This window comes from Aquarana catesbeiana, linkage group LG04, assembly GCF_042186555.1.
Source record: "Aquarana catesbeiana isolate 2022-GZ linkage group LG04, ASM4218655v1, whole genome shotgun sequence".
Classification (NCBI taxonomy): domain Eukaryota; kingdom Metazoa; phylum Chordata; class Amphibia; order Anura; family Ranidae; genus Aquarana; species Aquarana catesbeiana.
Genome location: NC_133327.1, coordinates 1673874 through 1696217, shown reverse-complemented (window position 1 = coordinate 1696217; position 22344 = coordinate 1673874). Strand labels below are relative to the sequence as shown.

The 22344-nt window shown below is 44.5% G+C and overlaps 1 protein-coding gene across 1 annotated transcript in view; it reads left to right on the top strand.

Moving 5' to 3' along the window:
- The first annotated feature begins 4037 nt into the window (after positions 1-4037).
- Positions 4038-22344, top strand: part of SLC30A3 (solute carrier family 30 member 3) — a 34524-nt gene continuing 16217 nt past the window's right edge. Inside the window, exons 1-5 of the mRNA XM_073624722.1 lie at positions 4038-4231; positions 15110-15315; positions 15392-15538; positions 16412-16565; positions 17917-18124. Of these exons, the coding sequence (XP_073480823.1) occupies positions 4164-4231; positions 15110-15315; positions 15392-15538; positions 16412-16565; positions 17917-18124 (783 nt within the window). The 5' untranslated portion in view covers positions 4038-4163. The remainder of the gene's footprint in view (positions 4232-15109; positions 15316-15391; positions 15539-16411; positions 16566-17916; positions 18125-22344) is intronic.

The window sequence follows — 22344 nt, the reverse complement described above, 5'->3', positions numbered from 1 at the left end:
TATATAATGAGGAGTGTGACGAACCCCTGTCCTCAACATGGACACAAGGTGATTTACACATAAGAGGGGCTAGACACAAGAGCTGGACACTGAGTTTCCAGAGCTCTCCAAGGTAAGCTGAGTTCCACAAACCCCCCACCCAAAGTGGCTCCCGTCACACAGGAGAGCTGGCATCAGGGCCAGACATCACTGAGTTCTGCAAAGCACCAGTAACCTCTTCTTCGTTCTGCGGACAGGAGATAGTGAATCTCTATCCCCAGACACCAGTTATTAAGACTGGGGATTTGATAGACTTCTGCTGAGGAAGAACAACCTTGTGAGCCTCCAGCAGAAGAGCTGGTATTAGAGCCAAACTTCGCTGAGCTCTGCCCAGCACCAACAGCAGCATCTGTGGAGTTACAAGAGACTCCTCCAGCTGAAGCGCTGGCCACCGGACAGAGGGTCCAAGACCTCTGCCCCCCACCTGCGGTAGTCCCAGGGGCCCATGGTGAGAAGGTGACGGTCACTCCCCAGAAGTTAGCCGGAGTGGATGATGTGGGGTCCCTCAGCTGAAGTGCTAACAGGTCAGAATGGCCTCTGCACACAACTGCAGCTTGAGCTGATATCGGTGGATGGGCCTGTGGTCTCCCCTCACAGCAACCCAGCAGAAGGGCTGGCAACAGGGCAGAGTGCTGCTGGCCTCTGCCCTAAACTAACAGAAGAGGGAGTTCCTGTTGTAGTGGATGGGACTTCAGTCTCCACTGACACAACCCCAGAAAATGGTGCGGCATTGAGACAGGAGGACAGCCTTGCTTTGCAAGCACTGGGGGATTTTCACCTACCAAAGGTGTAGGGGACTTCATTTTCCACTTGTATACCCCAGGGATGCTGGGCAGTCAGCCCAGATCCCCAACAGCATGATGGAGTGAGCCCAGTCACCCTGTCTTCTCTCCAGAGGCTGAAAGGACTCCAGGGAGAAGGGCCAGTCCACGCCTTTCCCCAGCGGTGGGCATGTTCTCTGTGAGAGGCAGAGGTTGGCTGGTTGAGTAATGCTCTGTTTGGGACAATTTATTTGGGGTACTGTGTGGATACCGGCATTGGGGGACTGAAACTACTGACTACCTTCAGAGTCAACCCGTTTGGGGTCTCCTCCTGTGTTAGTCTCCTCCTGAAAGGGGAGATGTGTGACGGGAGTCACTTTGGGTGGGGGGTTTGTGGAACTCAGCTTACCTCTGAGAGCTCTGGAAACTCTGTGTCCATCTCCCCTGACCCCTCCTATGTGTAAATCACCTTGTGTCCCATAGGGGCACAGGGTGACCGAGAACCCCATTCTGATCTGTGCTAGTCAGACTCGCTGTACAGTCACACTGGAATGTTGTATATATCTACATATTGTGTGTTGTCTCGTGCTATTGTGGACTCTTTGCTGGGATCGTTTGGGGGTGTGGTTGTATTCCATTATTTTATTATGTCTGTCTGCCTCAGAAGAAAAGTATATTATGGGATGTGTATCCCTGTTGGGGGGGGGGGGATTCCTCCAACAGCTCTCCGTGCTGATAGGACTGTTCACTGATGAAAAGTTTGAATACACCTGACCTGTGTGTCTATTGTTATTGGACAGTTTACTCTGCCCTGAATCCAAGGGTGGGGTGGGGGGTATCAGAGTTATATATCTGTTGTAACATGTGCTTGAATAAAGAGGGTTTTGGTGTTTTTCACCCTACACTGAGCTACGGCTGGTGCCTGGGTGGGCGAAAGGGTCTTGGATAGTGCTGGTTCTGGACTAAGGAAGCATTTACAGCGGACATAGTCCTGTTGAGGACAAGGGTTCGTCACAAGGAGTAATATTAGTATTACATATAGAGATCGGTAATAATGGACAGTGATCAGTTATAACATATAATGAGGAGTAACGTTAGTATTACATCCAGGGATCAGTAATAATGGACAGTGATCAGTTATAACATATAATGAGGAGTAACGTTGGTATTACATCCAGGCATCCAGGGATCAGTAATAATGGACAGTGATCAGTTATAATATATAATGAGGAGTAACATTAGTATTACATCCAGGGATCAATAATAATGGGCAGTGATCAATTATAATATATATTGAGGGGTAACATTAGTAACAGAGATCATGAATAATGGACAGTGATCAGTATTATAACATATATTGAGGAGTAACATTAGTATTACAAAGAGGGATCAGTAATAATGGACAGTGATCAATTATAATATATAATGAGGGGTAACATTAGTATTGCACACAGGGATTAGTAATAATGGACAGTGATCAGTTATAATTTAACATGAGGAGTAACATTATTACATAGAGGGATCAGTAATAATGGACAGTGGTCAGTTATTAAATACAATGAAGAGTAGCATTAGTACAGTATTACATAGAGGGATCAATAATAATGGACAGTGATCAATTATAATATATAATGAGAAGTAACATTAGTATTACATACAGGGATTAGTAATAATGGACAGTGATCAATTATAATATATAATGAGGGGTAACATTAGTATTACATACAGGGATTAGTAATAATGGACAGTGATCAATTATAATATATAATGAGGGGTAACATTAGTATTACATACAGGGATTAGTAATAATGGACAGTGATCAATTATAACATATAATGAGGGGTAACATTAGTATTACATACAGAGATCAGTAATAATGGACAGTGATAAGTAATAATATAACATGAGGAGAAACATTAGTATTACATACAGGGATCAGTAATAATGGACAGTGTTATAACATAACATAAGGAGTAACATTACATTAGTATTACATACAGGGATCAGTAATAATGGACAGTGATCAGTTAAAATATATAATGAGGGGTAACATTAGTATTACATACAGAGATCTGAAATAATGAAAATATAATGTGTAATATCAGATAATGATGAGAACACAGTGATGATAAATTTACAGAAGTATATAACAGAGTATATATATATATCATATAATGGTAATATAAGATAATAATATAAGAATCTGATGGGTGATCTTACTCCGTGTATAATGATTGGGGAGTAATAATGACCAACTACTATAACAATAACAATTATCAGTAATAATCTATCTGTATAATTATAATGTATGAGAATAGTAATGTAATGATAATGTACGAAGATGGATGACAGAACAATACAAATGAATAAAGAAGGGTAATAATAATAATAATAATAATAATAATAATAATAATAATAATAATAATAATAAAAAATATGTTGTTGTTGTAATGGGTAATATAATAATTATAATGAACAGAGAATTATAATATATCCTGTATAATGTATAATAATGTTGTATAATATAATAATAAGCATACACACAGAAACATGATAATGATTATAATTTACAGAGAACAGTAACATATCTATTACAATGTACAATGATAAATAATAATATCATTATTATAATGTACAATGATAGATAAAAATGACAGTGAGGGGCTAATAATAATGATAATGATAATACACAAGGGTAAGCAATAATAATTATTATAAGCTGTATAGAGAGGTGATGATATTAATAATTATAATGTACAGAGAACAGTAATATAACCATTACAATATACAATGAATAATAATGATAATAATATATATTTGTATATATATGATAGGTAATCTAAACAATGTGCAGTGAGGGGATAAAACGTATAATATATAATGATATGTAATAATAATTATTATCGGATATAGAAAGAGGTGATAATAATAGTATTTATAACGTACAGAGAATAGTATCTAAAATCTATATGTATAATGATGGATAATAAAATAATAATAATATAATACAATGATATGTAACAATAATTATAATGTATAGAGGGGATGATGATGATAATAATAATAATAAAAAGATAAGAAATGAGGGATGATGTATAATAATTGTAATGTGGAGAGAGGGGTGATGATGGGTGATGATGAGGGTGTCCGGGTCCCGGGGGTGTAGTGATGAGGTGTAAGGCTCTTGGTGTCTCCCCTCCCCCCTATGTACTCCTCTCCTGTGTCCTCCTCTCCTCGCTGTGCCGATCACATCGCCGCGATCTCCCCTCCGCACTGATCCGAGCCGCGATCTGATCTCCGCAGTCCGCGATCTCTCCTCCTCTGCAGATCTCACTGCGGGTGTCCCAATCATCACCCGACCCTATGGAGCCCGGGGAGACCCACCGACTGGTGGAGCCCAACAGGACCCACACCCGACTGAAGATCCAGAGGTGAGCCCAAACCCTTTATTGCACCCCAATATTGGACAACACACACCCCAATACTGAACACCCCACACCTGAGTATTGGACACCCCTCTCCTATTATAATACTTAAATACTGAACACCCTACATTCTTCTATACACCCGATTTATGGACACCCCACTCTTTTTATTACACCTAAATATTGGGCACCATACATCCTTCTATACACCCCAATTCTGGACACCTGACACCTCCATACTGGACACCTCATAGCCTTCATTATACCGAATACTGGACACCCCAAATCTTTCATTACACTGGACACCCGACACCCTTCATTACACCCCAGTCTTGGACACCGGGCACCTCAATACTAAACACCCAATTCCCTTCATTACACACAAATACAGGACACCCGACAACCCTCCATATACCAGAATACTAAGCACCCAGATATCTTGTACACCCTATTATTTGTACACCCCATCACCATCCACACATCCCTCAAACATCAAATATTAAGCAAACACCCGAATACTACTTCCCACAATCATTTACATTTTCTACACACCCGAATCCTCTCTTTACACCCCATTATCACCCATTGTCACCCGGATCCAATACACACCACACCAGTACCGTCACCCGATTGTTGCTCTATCAATTCATTCAAATGTCCTGTACATCCAATTACCGCACACCCCATCTAGATATCCTGTACACCCCATTACTGCACACCCCATCCAGATATCCTGTACACCCCATTACTGCACACCCCATTCAGATATCCTGTACACCCCATTACTGCACACCCCCTCCAAATATCCTGTACACCCCATTACTGTGCTCAACCTCGCAGTCATGCAAACACCCAACAACCCCTCAAATGGCAATGACCTCAACAACACCCGAATCGAGATTATCACAATGCTCCAAAGTATAGCACACCCCATATCCCACCAACACCCGGATCCACACCCAACCTACACAAGGTCTCATCCATATTATTGTAATCCAGTACACATCACCCGACTATTATCCTTGACACCACAATCACTCCACACACCCCATATTTGCCCACTCCTATATACCATATTCCTCCATCCAACTCCCCACATACCCTATAATCCTCCTCCATCACCCCACACACCATATAATCCTTCTCCTTTACCCCACACACCCTATAATCCTCCTCTATTACCCCACACACCCTATAATCCTCCTCCATCACCCCACACACCCTATAATCCTTCTCCTTTACCCCACACACCCTATAATCCTCCTCCATTACCCCACACACCCTATAATCCTCCTCCATCACCCCACACACCCTATAAGCCTTCTCCTTTACCCCACACACCCTATAATCCTCCTCCATTACCCCACACACCCTATAATCCTCCTCCATCACCCCACACACCCTATAATCCTCCATCACCCCACACACCCTATAATCCTTCTCCAACACCCCACACACTCTATAATCATCCTCCATCACCACACACACCCTATAATCCTCCTCCATCACCTCACACACCCTATAATCCTCCTCTATTACCCCACACACCCTATAATCCTTCTCCATCACCCCACAAACCCTATAATCCTCCTTCATCACCCCACACACCATATAATCCTCCTCCATCACCCCACACACCCTATAATCCTCCTTCATCACCCCACACACCCTATAATCCTCCTCCATCACCCCACATACCCACTATTCATCCCTCCATTGCCCAATATTTTTCCTCTATCACTCCACACACAATATTCACTCCTTCATAACTCCTTACACCCATTATTAACACCTTCATAACCCTTATACCTCCCTCCATCTGCCCACACACCCCATATGCTTCCTCCATCACCTCACACACCCCAAATCCCTCCTCTATCACCTCATAGACCCCATATTTCTCTTCCATCACCTCACACACCCCAAATCCCTCCTCTATCACCTCATAGACCCCATATTCCTCTTCCATCACCTCACACACCCCAAATCCCTCCTCTATCACCTCATAGACCCCATATTCCTCTTCCATCACCTCACACACCCCAAATCCCTCCTCCATCACCTCATACACTACATATCCCTCCTCCATCACCTCACACACCCCAAATCCCTCCTCCATCACCTCATACACCCCATATTCCTCATCCATCACCTCACACACCCCAAATCCCTCCTGTATCACCTCATACACCCCATATTCCTCATCCATCACCTCACACACCCTAAATCCCTCCTCCATCACCTCACCCAAATCCCTCCTCCATCACCTCATATACTCCATATTCCTTCTCTTTCACCTCACACACCCCAAATCCCTCCTCTATCAACTCATAGACCCCATATTCCTCTTCCATCACCTCACACACCCCAAATCCCTCCTCTATCACCTCATAGACCCCATATTCCTCTTCCATCACCTCACACACCCCAAATCCCTCCTCTATCACCTCATAGACCCCATATTCCTCCTCCTTGAGTCCATAGTCCTCTGCCTTCATCTCACACACCCCATATTCCACCTCCATGACCTCACACACCCCATATTCCTCCTCCATCACCTCATACACCCCATATTCCTCCTCCTTCACCCCATATTCCTCCGCCTTCATCTCACACACCCCATATTCCTCCTCCATCACCTCACGCACCCCATATCCCCCCTCCTTCACTTCACAGACCCCATATTCCTCCTCCATCACCCCACATACCCCATTTTCCTCCTCCATCACCTCACACACCCCAGATTCCAAACACATCACCCCAAAATGTTACTTCACCATCCACAAAAAATATTTACTTCTACATCACTCCACACACCCTTTATAACCCTTCCATTACCCCACACACACAATATTCACCTCTCCATCACTCTATACACCCAACACTTTTTCTTCATCCCACACACCCAATATTTCTCCTCCACCATCCCACACACCCCATATTTCTCCTCCATCATCCCACACACCCCATATTTCTCTTCCATCATCCCACACACCCCATATTTCCCCTCCATCATCCCACACACCCCATATTTTTCCTTCATCATCTTACACACTCCATATTTCTCCTCCGTCATCCCACACACCCCATATTTCTCCTCTACCATCCCACACACCCCATATTTCTCCTCCATCATCCCACACACCCCATATTTCTCTTCCATCATCTCACACACCCCATATTTCCCCTCCATCATCCCACACACCCCATATTTCTCCTCCATCATCCCACACACCCCATATTTCTCCTCCATCATCCCACACACCCCATATTTCTCTTCCATCATCTCACACACCCCATATTTCCCCTCCATCATCCCACACACCCCATATTTCTCCTCCATCATCCTACACACTCCATATTTCTCCTCCGTCATCCGACACACCCCATATTTCTCCTCTACCATCCCACACACCCCATATTTCTCCTCCATCATCCCACACACCCCATATTTCTCCTCCATCATCCCACACACTCCATATTTCTCCTCCATCATCCTACACACTCCATATTTCTCCTCCGTCATCCCACACACCCCATATTTCTCCTCTACCATCCCACACACCCCATATTTCTCCTCCATCATCCTACACACTCCATATTTCTCCTCCGTCATCCCACACACCCCATATTTCTCCTCTACCATCCCACACACTCCATATTTCTCCTCTACCATCCCACACACTCCATATTTCTCCTCCATCATCCCACACGCCCCATATTTCTCCTCCATCATCCCACACACCCCATATTTCTCCTCCACCACCCCACACACCCCATATTTCTCCTCCATCATCCCACACACTCCATATTTCTCCTCCATCATCCCACACACCCCATATTTCTCCTCCATCATCCCACACACCCAATATTTATCCTCCATCATCCCACACACCCCATATTTCTCCTCCATCATCCCACACACCCCATATTTCTCTTCCATTATCCCACACACCCCATATTTCTCCTCCATCATCCTTCACACCCCATATTTCTCCCTTATCAGCTCACGCAAACTATATTGCTCCCGATTCACCCCACATATCCCAAATAGATCCTCCATTAACCCACATACCCTAAATTCCACCCAATCTCCCCCCTCCACACACACACACACACAAGAATCCTCTTCCATCCCCATACACACACCAGATTCCTCCTTCATCACCCCACACACCCCACATTTCCCCTAATTACCCCCCACACCCCTATGTTCTTCTTTTATCACCCCCACACACTCATAATCACCCTCCATCACCCCCACACCATAATTTCCTTCATCATCACACACATACACCATATTCCCCCTCTATCACCCCACACACCCCGCATTTCTTTTCCACCACCACACGCACATCCTCCTCCTCTATCAGCCCAAACACCCAAAATTCCACCTCCATCACCTCATACACTCAATATTTCTTCTCTATCACCCTATACAGCAAACATTTACCCCTCCATCAATCCACACCCCATATTTCACCTTAATCACCCAACACCTGATTTCCCTGCTTCATCATCCCACATACTCAAAATTCCTCCTCCATCACCTCATGCACACCATGTTCCCATTCCATTACCCCCTAACACACACCCCTAAGTTCCTTCTTCATCACCCCACAAACCCCATATTCCCCTTCCATTATCCCTCACACCCCTATGTTCCACCTTCATCATGTCACACACCCCATATACCTCCTTCATCACCTCACACACCCCATATTCCTCCTTCATCACCTCACACATCTCATATTCCTCCTTCATCACCTCACACACCCCATATTCCTCACCTCCATCACCCCACACACCCCATATTTATCGTTCATCACTACACACACACACATACCATATTCCCTTTCCATCACCCAGATTTCTACTGCATCATCTCACAGACTCCAAATTCCTTCTTTATCACCCCAAACACCCCATTCCTTCACCATCATCTTACATACCCTCAAATTCCTCCTCCATCACTTCACACACATCCCATATTCATCCTCCATCACCCCACACACCTCCAATATGCTTTCTCCCACACAAAACAAATTCCTCCTTCATTATCACAAACAATTAAACCCAACATTCCTTCCTACATCACCCCATACACCACATTTCTCCTACAACACCCCATATTCCTCCTCCATCACCCCATACCCTCAACATTCACCCCTCCATCACCCAGCACACTCCACCATTCCATGCACTCCTCCTCCATCAAACTTCACACCCATTTTTGTTTTCCCCTCGCCCTGCACACCCAATATTTACACCTCCATCCCCCAGCACACCCAATATTCCCCCTCTGTCACCCCATGCACATAAAATATATACCCCTTTTGTACTCCTCCATCACCTCACACACTCCATATTTATCTTCCCTCATCCCAGATACCCCATATTTCTCCCTCCGTCACCCCACACACCCCATATTCTTCCTCTATCACCCTACACACACTATATTTGTTCTTAATCACTCCACACACACCAAATTCACCCTCCATTGCCCCACATACCCAATACTCACTTGTCCATCACCATGCACACCCTATAATAACACCTTTATCAATCCACACACCTCATATTCCTCCTCCATAACCCCCACACCCTATTTTCCTGCTCCATTATTCCATACAACCAAAATTCCTCATTGATTACCCCACACACTCAATGTTCTGGTGATATAGATCTGGCTCTGGAGAGGAGACATGGTTCTGATAGTAAAGATCTGGTTCTGGGGAAGAGACATGGGTCTGCTAGTAGAGCTCTAATGTGGGAGAGGAGACATGGTTGTGGTAGTACAGATCTGTTTCTGGAGAGGAGACACGATTCTGGTAGTACAGATCTAGTTCTGGAGAGGAGACATGTTTCTGGTAGTACAGATCTGGTTCTGGAGAGGAGACATGATTCTGGTAGTACAGATCTGGTTCTGGAGAATAGACATGGGTCTTCTAGTAGAGCTCTAGTACAGGAGAAGAGACATGGTTCTGGTAGTACAGATCTGGTTCTGGAGAGGAGACATGTTTTTGGTAGTAAAGATCTAGTTCTAGAGTAGATATATGGTTCTGGAAATACAGCTCTGATTCTGGAGAGAAGAAGGGTCTAGTAAAACAGCTCTGGCACTGGAGAAGAGACATGGGTCTAGTACTAGAGCTATAGTACTGAGGAGGAAACATGGTTCTGGTAGTATAGATCTGGTTCTAGAGAGGAGACATGGTCCTAGTAGTACAGATCTGGATCTAGAGAGGAGACATGGTGCTGGTAGTGCAGTACAGTTATGATTCTGGAGAGGAGATATGGTGCTGGTAGTACAGATCTGGTTCTGGAAAGGAGATATGGGTCTAGTAGCACAGCTCTGGTTCTGAAGAGGAGACAAACTTTTGGTAGTAGAGCTCTGGTACTGGAGAGGAGACAAGGTTCTTGTAGAAGGGCTCTGGTAATGTGGGAGTCATGATTCTTGTAGAATGGTTATGGATGTACAGGGGAGGTTCAAGTAGTACAGTTCTAGTTCTGGAGAGGAGATATGGTCCGTGTAGTACATCTCTGGTTCTGGAGAAGCGACACGCTTCTGGTACTACATATCTGGTTCTAGTGGTACATCTCCGATTCTGAAGAGGAGACATGATTTCAGTGGTACAGCTCTAGTTTTTGGAAGGAGACATGGTTCTTGTAGCAGAGCTTTGGTTTTGGCATTGAGGCATGATTCCTGTAGAACAGTTCTGGTTCTGCAAGGGGGACTTGGCTCTTGTAGTACAGTTCTGGTTCTGGAGAAGAGGCATGGTTCTAGTAGCACAGCTCTGGTTTTGCAGGGAAGTTCTGGTTCTGGTCATACACATGGAGTTCTGGAAAAGAGACACGATTCTCATAGTACAGCTCTGGTTCTGGAGAGGAGACACCATTTCTTTATTTAAGTGCAGTGTTAGTTTAAAAATAAACAGTGTTACTGCACCTAAAAAGATGGCTTTTTATTCTGTAATTTGTCCTGTTTAAAACTACACTAAAATTATGATTTTGGTACAAAGCATTGCAAAGTTATTTGTACATGAAGTAAAGTATTTTTTTTTTTTTTAGATTTGCACTTTTTTCAGTGTGATACGTGTAAATGTATGTAAAAGGTGTAAAAATATTAATGAACAAAGCACACAAAAACAGAAAAAAAGTTCAACCACTTGCCCACTGGGCACTTTTACCCCCTTCCTGCCCAGGGCAATTTTCAGCTTTCAGCGCTGTCACTTTTTAAAGGACAATTGCGCGGTCATCATTTTTTTTAACACAAATAGAGGTTTCGTTTTGTGGTATTTAATTACTGCTGGGTTTTTTATTTTTTGCTAAATAAACAAAAAAGACCGAAAATTTTGAAAAATAATCACATTTTTAACAGATTAACAGTACAGATAAAGGATCTATTTTTATTTTACAGATCCAAAAAGTTTTTTTTCCCATTGCTATAAAAAACATTTGATCACAGTTATAAGCATATGGTGAGAACATCTATACACCAACAAGCATAGAATGCATTAACCACTTGCTTACTGGGCACTTAAACCCCCCTTTCTGCCCAGACCAATTTTCAGCTTTCAGCGCTGTTACTCTTTGAATGGCAATTGCGCGGTCATGCTACAGTATACTCAAATTACATTTTTATCGTTTTTTTCCTCACAAATAGAGCTTTCTTTTGGTGCTATTTGATCACCACTGGGTTTTTTATCTTTTGTTAAAAGATTTTAAAAAAGACCGAAAATTTTGAAAAAAAATACAAAACCGTTTTATATTTTGTTATAAAATTTTGCAAATAGGTAATTTTTCTCCTTCATTGATGTATGCTGATGAGGCGGCACTGATGGGCACTGATAGGCTGCATTGATAGGCACTGATAATGTGGCACTGATGGGCACTGATAGGCATCACTGGTGGGCACTGACAGGTGGCACTGGTGGGCACTGAGAGGTGGCACTGATGGGTGGCACTGATGGGCAGCACTGAAGGGTATTGATAGGTGGCACTGAAGGGCACTAATAGGTGGCACTGATAGCTGGAACTGATGGGTAATGATAGGTGGCAGTGATGGGCACCAATGGGTGGCAGTGATGGACAGTGATGGGCACTGGTAGGTGACACTGATAGGCAGCACTGCACGGTGGCACTGATGAGGCATTAATTGGCACACTGGTGGGCATTGATAGGTGACACTCCTGGGCATTGATAGTTGGCACTGATTGGTGGCACTAATATACACTGGTGGGCACTGATATGCACTGTGTGGGCACTGGCAGGTGGTACTGATTGGCACAGATGAAGCGACCGATGTCCCTTACACAAAATCCGGTGATCGGCTTTTTTTCTCCTCACGCTGTCAGCGTGAGAAGAAAAAAAAACGATTACCGATCTTCTGTATACATCACGTGATCAGCTGTCATTGGCTGACAGCTGATCACGTGGTAAGGGGCCGGGATCAGCCTCTTACTCTGATCTGTGATCACCCGAGTCTCATTGACTCGGGTGATCACAGCACGCGCCCTGCAGGGGGCGAGCGGGGAGCGTGCAAAGGGGAGGACATCTGGTGGCTTCCCGGCAATGTAGGTCCGCTCTGTAGCCGTCATTCGGCTATAGGGCGGAGGGGAACAGGTTAAGATAAAAAACCTTCTGCCTTTACAAGCCCTTTAAGAGTCTTTCTCCCATTGCTAATTAGGTCCCCTATTGTTTCTGTCTGTCTGAGCATCTCCTGTAGATGAGATTTATCTTGTGACCACTTTAACTTGTTATGGAACTATTGTGAGGTGTTATGTTTTATGCTTGTAATAATGTGTATTGTACAGTAATTTGTATTCAGGGTTGTAGGTGCCGAATAGTCTGGTCACCTAGGCTGGTTTAGGTGACTAGTTAATTAGCTTATGTTAATTATATCACTGTCAGCTATGAGTTGTTAGAGGGAGAATTTCTCCAACGGTCTGTCCTGCTGATGAGGCTGTCTATGTGTCCAGTTACTGATTGAATTTATTTGTTGAAAAGTTTGAATGTTCCCATATCTCATGTTAATGGATATACAGTTTACCCCACCATGTGTCATTATGCAAAGAAAGGGGGGGGGGGGGATTGTCCCAAGAGCGTATATCTCGTTGTGCCTGTGTTTCAATAAACAGTTGATGTTTTGCGCCACCCTACGAGCAAGGGAAGCTTATACGGCGGACATACTCCTCTTGAGTTCCGGGGTCCATCACAATGTGATTGCCATATTGCTGTTATGTTTGGTTTAAGGCTTTGGTGGTTGGCGTTAGCCATTTTGCTAATTTTGCTTCTCGAATGCATCGTTTCTTTTGTGTTTACATCTGCCCACGATACTTTTTTTTTGTAATTTTGTCAATAATCTCATATAGACAAATTTTGCAAAACAAAAGGGAAATATTGTCTGATTCAGAGGAGTAAATGGGTGCTTCTTCCTTTAGAATCAACACATTCCGCTCATACCTAGTGGCCAAGCCAGAATGTGTTTGTCTGATGTGAGGGTGGAGGGGATTGTAGACTTCCTTCCTTGTAAGCTGCTATAGTGGGGTCTTTGTAATCTATAAAGCGCTGAGTAATATATGTAGGAATATAATGAGGAGTTATTAATTAAATAGAGCAGTGATGGTGAACCTTGGCACCCCAGATGTTTTGGAACTACATTTCCCATGATGCTCATGTACTCTGCAGTGTAGGTGAGCATCATGGGAAATGTAGTTCCAAAACATCTGGGGTGCCAAGGTTCGCCATCACTGATATAGAGTATCTATAGTCAGTCTTATTTTGCAGCCATACAAAAAAATGTACATATTCTAAAGTGGTAGTACTTGGTCCATGGATAAATCACCAGCAATTTTCCTGACTGCAGATGATACGCTACAAAGCAGAGCTGTTAGTTGGCAGGAGGCAGCGTCGGGTGAGGACCTCTTTTTTTTTTTTTTTGAATACAGGTTGGCGGAGCGGCATTCAATTTTTTACATTTTTTTTTTATTAGGGACTTTACTGTCTTTACTTACACTACTTCTTTTCTTTATGTAAATAAGTAGGGGTACTATGTACCCCATATTCATTCACATGGGGGGGGGGGCAGCATCTTGTTAAAGGGGGCTTCCAGATTCTAATAAGCCTCCGCCCACAAGCCCCCCCCCCATGTTGAGGGCACGTGGCCTGATATGGTTCAGGGGGGACACTCACTCGTAACCTCCCTTTCCTGGTCTGCCGGCCTGCATGGTTGTATAACGGTCTGGTACGGATTTCGGAGGGGACCCAAGGCGTTTTTTATTTTAATTTTGGCGTGGAGTTCCCCTTAAAATCCGTACCAGACCTGGAGGGCTTGGTATGGATTGGGGGCGGGGGGGGCGCACAGTTTATTTTTTTTAATGCCGGCATTCCTTTGTTTACATTCAGCTGTCAGCGGGGAATCCTGCTGACAGCTGATGAGTCATCAATTGTTAAGGACGTGGTGGCTGCCCGCTCCTTAACAATCCTTTATTCACTGCTAAATACTGGCTACATGCCGGTACAAAAACTGAAATATGCCAGTACAAACGCTAATATGAGCGTTTTTTTTTATCCAGCATTTTTCTGTTAAGCTCCTAGTGTGCATGGAGCCTGATAGATGATTGAAGATGGTGAAGGCCAAATTTCATTCTGTCAATCATTGAACTTTTAGTTCTAGTTAGATAATACCTGTATAAGTTAGTTGTATGGAGGAAACCATAAGGGATGGGGTTCTTCCTATACCCAGACAAAGGTAAGTACAATGATGTAAAATGTACTCTGTTGTCCACATTTCTGCAGCTGGTACAGGATTGGTTGAGTGACACGATACACCAACATTATTTCATGGAACACGTTCATTGGAGGTGACTCCTATTTGGGTTTCAGTGTCTTCTCAGGAACCAAGGACCTCTTCCCAGGATTTCCCTTCACGAATGGCAGCTCGGCCGTGTCCATTGAGCTGGAGAGGCCTGTGTCCCAACACTGCCATGGCACATGCCTACCATCAGACTGCCAGCAGAAGCTTCAAGCTCGGAAGAAGTTGTACTTTGCCTGCATTGTATGCTTTATCTTCGTGATCGGGGAGGTGGCAGGTAACTTGTTATGGAGATGTAGATATCTGTGTCAGTAGGGCAGTGTACATTCCATGGTCCTTCTGTGTCCTTCCAGGGGGTTACCTTGCCCACAGCTTGGCCATCATGACAGATGCAGCTCATCTCCTCACTGACCTGGGCAGTATGTGTGTCAGTATCTTCTCCTTGTGGATCTCAACGCGACCTCCAACCAAACATATGACCTTTGGTTGGCACCGGTCCGGTAAGTGGAACACAAGAGTTTTCTGTAACTCAATCAACTGTCTTCTCAGGAAGTCTAATATTTTTATTGGTCAGAAATGTCTATGTAAGCGTGGGCCGGGACAGGCTTAATTACCAACGATATTTCACATTGTACTGGCAGAGCCTCCTTTATTGGCAATGAACTGAACTAAAGGCTTTCTGAAGCTGCCATCATACGGTAGGTGGCTATTTTTTAGGGATTTCATGCTTCCATGTCCTACCTTAGGTTAAGCCATAGCATTGCCATGAAATAAGGTCCGGGCTGTGTTCTGGATTAATGCCATATTGCAGGGGTCTCCAAACATTCTAAACAAATGGCCAGTTTCCTGTACTTCAAACTTTAGGGGGGCAGACTGTGGCCAGTGGAAGTAGAAAATGTCCTGACCTCAGTGGGAATAACAATGCCCCATCATTGCTATTAGGGGGAGTAATAGTGCCCCATTGTTGGTATCAATTGGAGGAGTAGTGCCACATCATTGGTGTCAGTGGGAGGAATAGTGACCCATCGTTGGTATCAATGGGAAAAATAGTGCCCCATCATTGGTATCAATGGGTGGAATAGTGCCCCATCTTTCGTGTCAGTAGAAGCAATAGTGCACCATCATTGGTATCAATAGGAGGAATAGTGCCCCATCATTGGTGTCTATAATGTACCATCTAATGTACCTTTAGATGTTGAGAAAGACTGTCCCCAACCTTCATAGACTTTTCTGCCTTCTATGGAATGATATCTGGGTGGAGACTGTTTCATATTTGGTCTTACATGTAGACCTTCATAGAAGGACAGGCATGGATGGTAGATATACAATATGGTTGATTCATCTTGTATTCCATTATTTTGTGTTTGATGTAGAGATTCTAGGAGCTCTGGCGTCAGTCCTCTCCATCTGGATTGTGACGGGGGTGTTGGTGTACCTGGCTGCCGCTCGGATCATCAATAACGACTATGATATTGATGGACACGTCATGCTGATCACATCTGGCTGCGCTGTGGTTGTCAACATCCTGTGAGTGAGGAACGTTTAAACTTAAAATTTGTAAACTTGTAAATTAAAAAGTCAGGTCAGGTCCTTGATCAGGCACTTCCTGTTATAGGGTGACAACGCTCTGTCCTTGTCTCTCAACTGTGCTTCTGAGTTGTCACCAAGCAGTATTCTATGAGGCAGCATTAGGGCTCATTTACACTTGCTTCGACTTTAACACACATTAAAGCACCTGTGTTTTTGATGCTTTGGTGATACTTTTTTTAAGCTTTAATGTAGCTTGGCAAATGCCCGGTGTGTGTTTTCTCTTTGTTTTGAAGAGGCCCAGTAGAACCCCAGCTCAGTAGTATCCCCACTCAGCAGATCCCTAGCTCATTAGTACCACTGTTCAGCAGATCCCTAGAATATTAGTACCCTCATTCAGCAGATCCCCTGCTCAGTAGTACCACCCGCTCTGCTGATGCCCCACTCAGTAGTACCCCCATCTTTACTGATCCCCCACTCAGTAGTAAGACCAAGCTCTGCTGATCCCCCACTCAGTAGTAACCCCCAGACCTGCTGATCCCCCACTCAGTAATAACCCCCCAGGTTTGCTGATCCCCTGCTCAATAATAACCCCCAGCTCTGCTGATCCTCTGTTTTGCTGATCCTTCTCTCTTTCAGGTCCCCGTTCACCTCTCGCTATTTTGCTCCCACACCGCGCACCATGTTTAATATTGTTAGTTTCTCCTGCTCCAGTCTCCTAGCTCTGATGATCCTCTGCCGCTCAGTCCTCTCTCTCTGGTCCCCACTCACCTTCTGCTATAGCGTTCCCATGTTGCACCCCACATTTGCCGTCTGCTAGTTGCCTTGCTCCGGACCCCACTCACCTTCCTGTTGCTCCATGTTGTGCACCAGATGTGATGTCTGCACCAGATACTCCCAGAATATATACACATGAATCGGAAGTGACTGCCGATGAAGTCTTTCTGGTTCGCTTGTTGGTATCCCAGTGCATCCTGGGATATCTCATACCTGCGATACCTCCAAAGGAAAGTGAAGCTAACTCTGAATAAATGCTCCTCAAAAACTGTAGGTGCTGTACGTGAGCATTGTCATAGACTTCTATGGAGGCTTTAAAGACACTTTGAAGCACCAAGAAGGCAGCACGGGGTATCATTTTTGAAGTGAAGCATAGCAACCACAACGTGTTAACAGGACTGTAAGGTAACCATTTTATTTAGTGACAGGCATTTTAATGGATATTCAGAGTGCTTTCAAAAAAGCGTGTCCAATGCCACATTTTAAAGCAAGTATAAATGAGCCCTAAAGAGTTGCTTGTGAGAATCCAGAGCCTCTTCTCCAATAATGACTGTGGCTCCCTTTGTTCCCCCAGCATGGCCTACATCCTTCACCAGTCCACCACCTTCCACGGGCACAGCCACGGCTCAGGGTATGAGAAAATTGGAGAGAGTCCTACCGGTGGCCTTCCCCTGCTGGGACCCCACGGCAATACAAGCGTCAGAGCTGCCTTCATCCACGTGCTCGGAGACCTCCTGCAGAGTATTGGGGTGATGGTGGCCGCCATTATTATCTACTTCAAGGTGAGCGAAGGGTCACTGTGAGGACCGAATGCGTATTATGCTCTACATGGCAATTTTTACAAAGTGCTTATGGAGGTGATTCGAGAAGCTGCAAGGGGGCCACAAGGGACGACCATAAGGATTATTTTCTTGAGACCTGGCAGTTAACCGAGAAAAGCTTCCAGTGAAATCTCTGCTGTAAGTGCGTCCGTTGCTCCTCTTACACCGTATAATTGTTTTTAAGCAATGTTGAGTCTTTTATATGAAATAAGAGCCATCTGAGAAGGTGAGAGAGGAAAATTACGTTACGGGAAATGCAGGCTGGGTGTGAGAAGGGAATACACAGAATGGGGGCTGTTATGTGCGGAATGTTCCGGGCTGTGCTCTGGAACAGATCATAGGGCCCCATTGCAAAATTTGAATGGGGCCCCCTGGCAACCTCCTCACTGTCAGTGACCTTAACCACTTGAAGACCAGGCATTTTCAGGCACTCTTAGTTTGCATGTGAAAATCATTTTTTTTTTTGCTAAAAAATTTCTTAGAACCCCCAAACATTATATATTTTTTTAAAGCAGAGGCCCTAGAGAATAAAATGGTGGGTTTTTCAATTTTTGAATTTCACACAGTATTTGCGCAGCGGTTTTTCGAACGCAATTTTTTGGAAAACAATACACTGTTTTAAAATTTTTATGTAAAAGAACACAATACACAACCCAATTTTTTAGTAAAAATATAAAATATGATGTCACGGTGAGTAAATAGATACCAAACATGTCACGCTTTAAAACTGCGCAACAGCAACAAACGGCGTAAATTTTACTATCATAGGAGACGTTTTAAAGCCTTTACAGGTTAACACTTTAGATGTACAGAGGAGGTCTGGTTTCTAGAATTACTGCCCATGATCCAACGTTCGCAGCGATACCTCAAATGTGTGGGACGATCGCTGTTTGCGTGCGTGTGTCACCAGTGGTGGCTGGTGTTTTTTTTTTTTGGGGTGAGGCACTACCTCCCCTCCTCCAAGGCACTAACACAGCCCCCCCCCCCAGCACCCACTGTCCTTACCCTGTATGCGGGCATTGAGAGCGTTGCGGGCTCAGGGAAAGCTGTCCTCTCATGGAGCAGCTTTCGTGGTGTCTCCTCTCTGCTCCTCCTCTCGCTAGGCGTCCAATAGAAACGCCTGATGTTTTGGCCAAGTGGAAAACAGGTTTCATACCTGCTTCCCAATTGGCCGGGTGGAGGATCAGTGTTGCATCACTTTTATTGCTGTCACAAGGAATGTGAACATCCTTGTGACAGCAATGGGCATGTGACAGGTACACTTTATGGAGGGATCCTGGGGGTCTATAAGACCCCAAATCCCTTCATTGCACTTGAAAGCATCCATAATGCCAAGATCTGCATTTTTTAATACTTTAGATTTTCAAAAAATTGGTGCCGTTAACATCCCGGTAAACCGGAAGTGATGTCATATAATCGCTTCCGGGTTACCATATTGGAGACCCGATCAAAGCCAATTCTAGCTTTGTATGGGGCTTCAACTAGCTGGTGGAAACGCCGCCTAGTAGCTCGGGTCTCCTGGTGGGATGGGAGAGCCCAAGAGAGAGTGGAAGGGGGTGGGAGGGGGGACATCCCCACCGGCTGCTTAAACTGTAATAGCAACCAAGTGGCTAGTTAGCTGCTCTGATTGCTGTTACAAGAGAGCCAACCGTCGGCTCCAAAAAATGGTACCGAGGTGATGCCTGCAGCTGCATCACTCCGGTACAACCACGTACCAGGTACGTGATTTGGTAGCAAGTGGTTAATATATAGTATGTGGAATTGTGTTATCTCTACATGCACAGATCTTCTATATTTACATTGCCTCAAGAGCCCCTTCAAAGGGGCCCCTTCCACCCTAGGCCCCATAGGCAGAGGTGTGGTCTGCTATTTCTGTGCCACTGTCTCAATGTCTTTAACATCAGGGGCAGCCATGGCCCTGCGTCACCCCCCGAACTTCCAGACTATAAAATACAGGAGATTGTCACGTTCCCTTCTCTTCTATGAAGGATACATCTTCCCCTCAGAGGTTCGGGACCAACTGATACTGGAATACATTCAGCCATCGGAAATATGAAGGTCCTAAAGCCCAAGTCTTGGAGTGGTTGGAGCCTCTGTTAAGTGAGGTGTGTCCACGGCCTCAAGCTTTTTTTTTTGTTCACCTCCTGTCAGGACTGGAAATGATAGGAGAACGCTTCAAAAATGGGGGGGGGGTTCTAAATTTACACACCGTTTTTATTGCTGTTTCTTTCTGTCCAAGTGAAACCACTGCTTTTTTGTACAGGAGTCACGGGGACAGGAAGCAGGGCTGTGACAAGGGGTGGGCAGGAGGGACAGCTGCCCTGGGCACTGTGGTATCATGTGAAGTGGGGGGGGGTAACCACAAGGAGATTGGGGGAAGCAGATTTGTGTTGAAAGGGGGATTTGGGGGGCAGCAGGGGGTAAGTACTGTTCTAGGCAGCCGGTTTAAGCAGCCGGTGGGGATGTCCCCCCTCCCACCCCCTTCCACTCTCTCTCTTGGGCTCTCCCATCCCACCAGGAGACCCGAGCTACTAGGCGGCGTTTCCACCAGCTAGTTGAAGCCCCATACAAAGCTAGAATTGGCTTTGATCGGGTCTCCAATATGGTAACCCGGAAGCGATTATATGACATCACTTCCGGTTTACCGGGATGTTAACGGCACCAATTTTTTGAAAATCTAAAGTATTAAAAAATGGGGGGGGGATGCTAAGAGCCGTTATTTAGGGGGATTTGTGTTGGGAAGGGGTATGGTGGGAAGAAGATTTGTGCTAGATGGGAGGATTTGGGGGGAATTTGTGCAAGGGGGTATTTTTTTTTGGGGGGGGGGAATTTGGGGGCAAAGATTTGTACAGAGAGGGGGGATTTCAGAAGGGGGTGGATTTGTGCTGGGAGTAGGGGGAATGTATGCTTAGAGGGTAAGCATGCAGTTTAAAATAGGTGAGTGACACCCGCGCTGTCAAATATAGAACTAGGGGTACACTGCAGCAAACACCTGATAGACTGATCCTTAACAGAAAAAGTGCGGTGAAATGAATAAATGTTGGTATATCGATGTGTAAATATTGATATACAAAAGATATGTGCAATAGAAAACAGCATAAGTGTTATAGTATTAAATGGAAAATGCTACAAATAAACAGTGATATTTGAAAGTAAACAGTAAACAGAATCCAAAACATATGATGAACATCAAAACAGATGAATGGTAAGTGGTAAACAGGTGAAACAAAGTATAAAAAAGTCCAATGTGCAAAACTGGGTATAGGATATATAAGTGCAATCCAAACAAATTTGAAACAATCCAACGATTAGAAGATGTGATCCAAAACAATAATCGTGACAGTCTAAAGGAAATTTTTTCAAATTGCTAAGTAGATCCCTCCACCGTGAAACAACAAAAGGCGGTGCCTGGCCAATCCTCTGTGATAGCACCTACAGTATGTGTGTGCAAGCCCCTCACCTTACTGCTGTAAGGTTACAGTATGAATAGATCACCAGCAGCAGTCTTCAGAGGATCCCTCTTGGTTATGTATGAGGCTTCCTTCACTAATATGCTCGATATGCGGGCGTTAAACATAGGGAAGAGATGTGCCCATAGCGTAATCCAGTTAAAAAATATATTTATTGCAGCAAACAACAAAGATACACTCACTTTTAAAATGTAAAAAAAAGGCAGCAATCCACGAGTGCCAAGCTCGTTTACTTCCGTCCAATCCTGGTAATGCCTATTGCTCCAATTCCGACGCGTATCGTCACACCATGTGACTTAATCAGGGTGAAGTCCCCCCTTGCCCTGATGAAGACACATAACGTGACTTCATCAGGGTGAAGTCCACCCCCTTCCCCTGATGAAGTCACGTGATGTGACGATACGTGTCGGGATTGGAGCAATAGGCATTACCAGGATTGGACGGAAGTAAACAATCTCGGCGCTCGTGGATTACTGCCGTTTTTTTACATTTTAAAAGTGATTGTATCTTTGTTGTTTGCTGCAATAAATATATTTTTAAACTGGATTAGGCTATGGGCACATCTCTTCCCTATTTTTAACTCCCACATATCAAGCATATTAGTGAAGGAAGCCTCATACATATCCAAGAGGGATCCTCTGAAGACTGCTGCCGGTGATCTATTTATGCTCTAAGCATACAGATTAGTGCTCAGTGTTTTTGTAGGGGAAT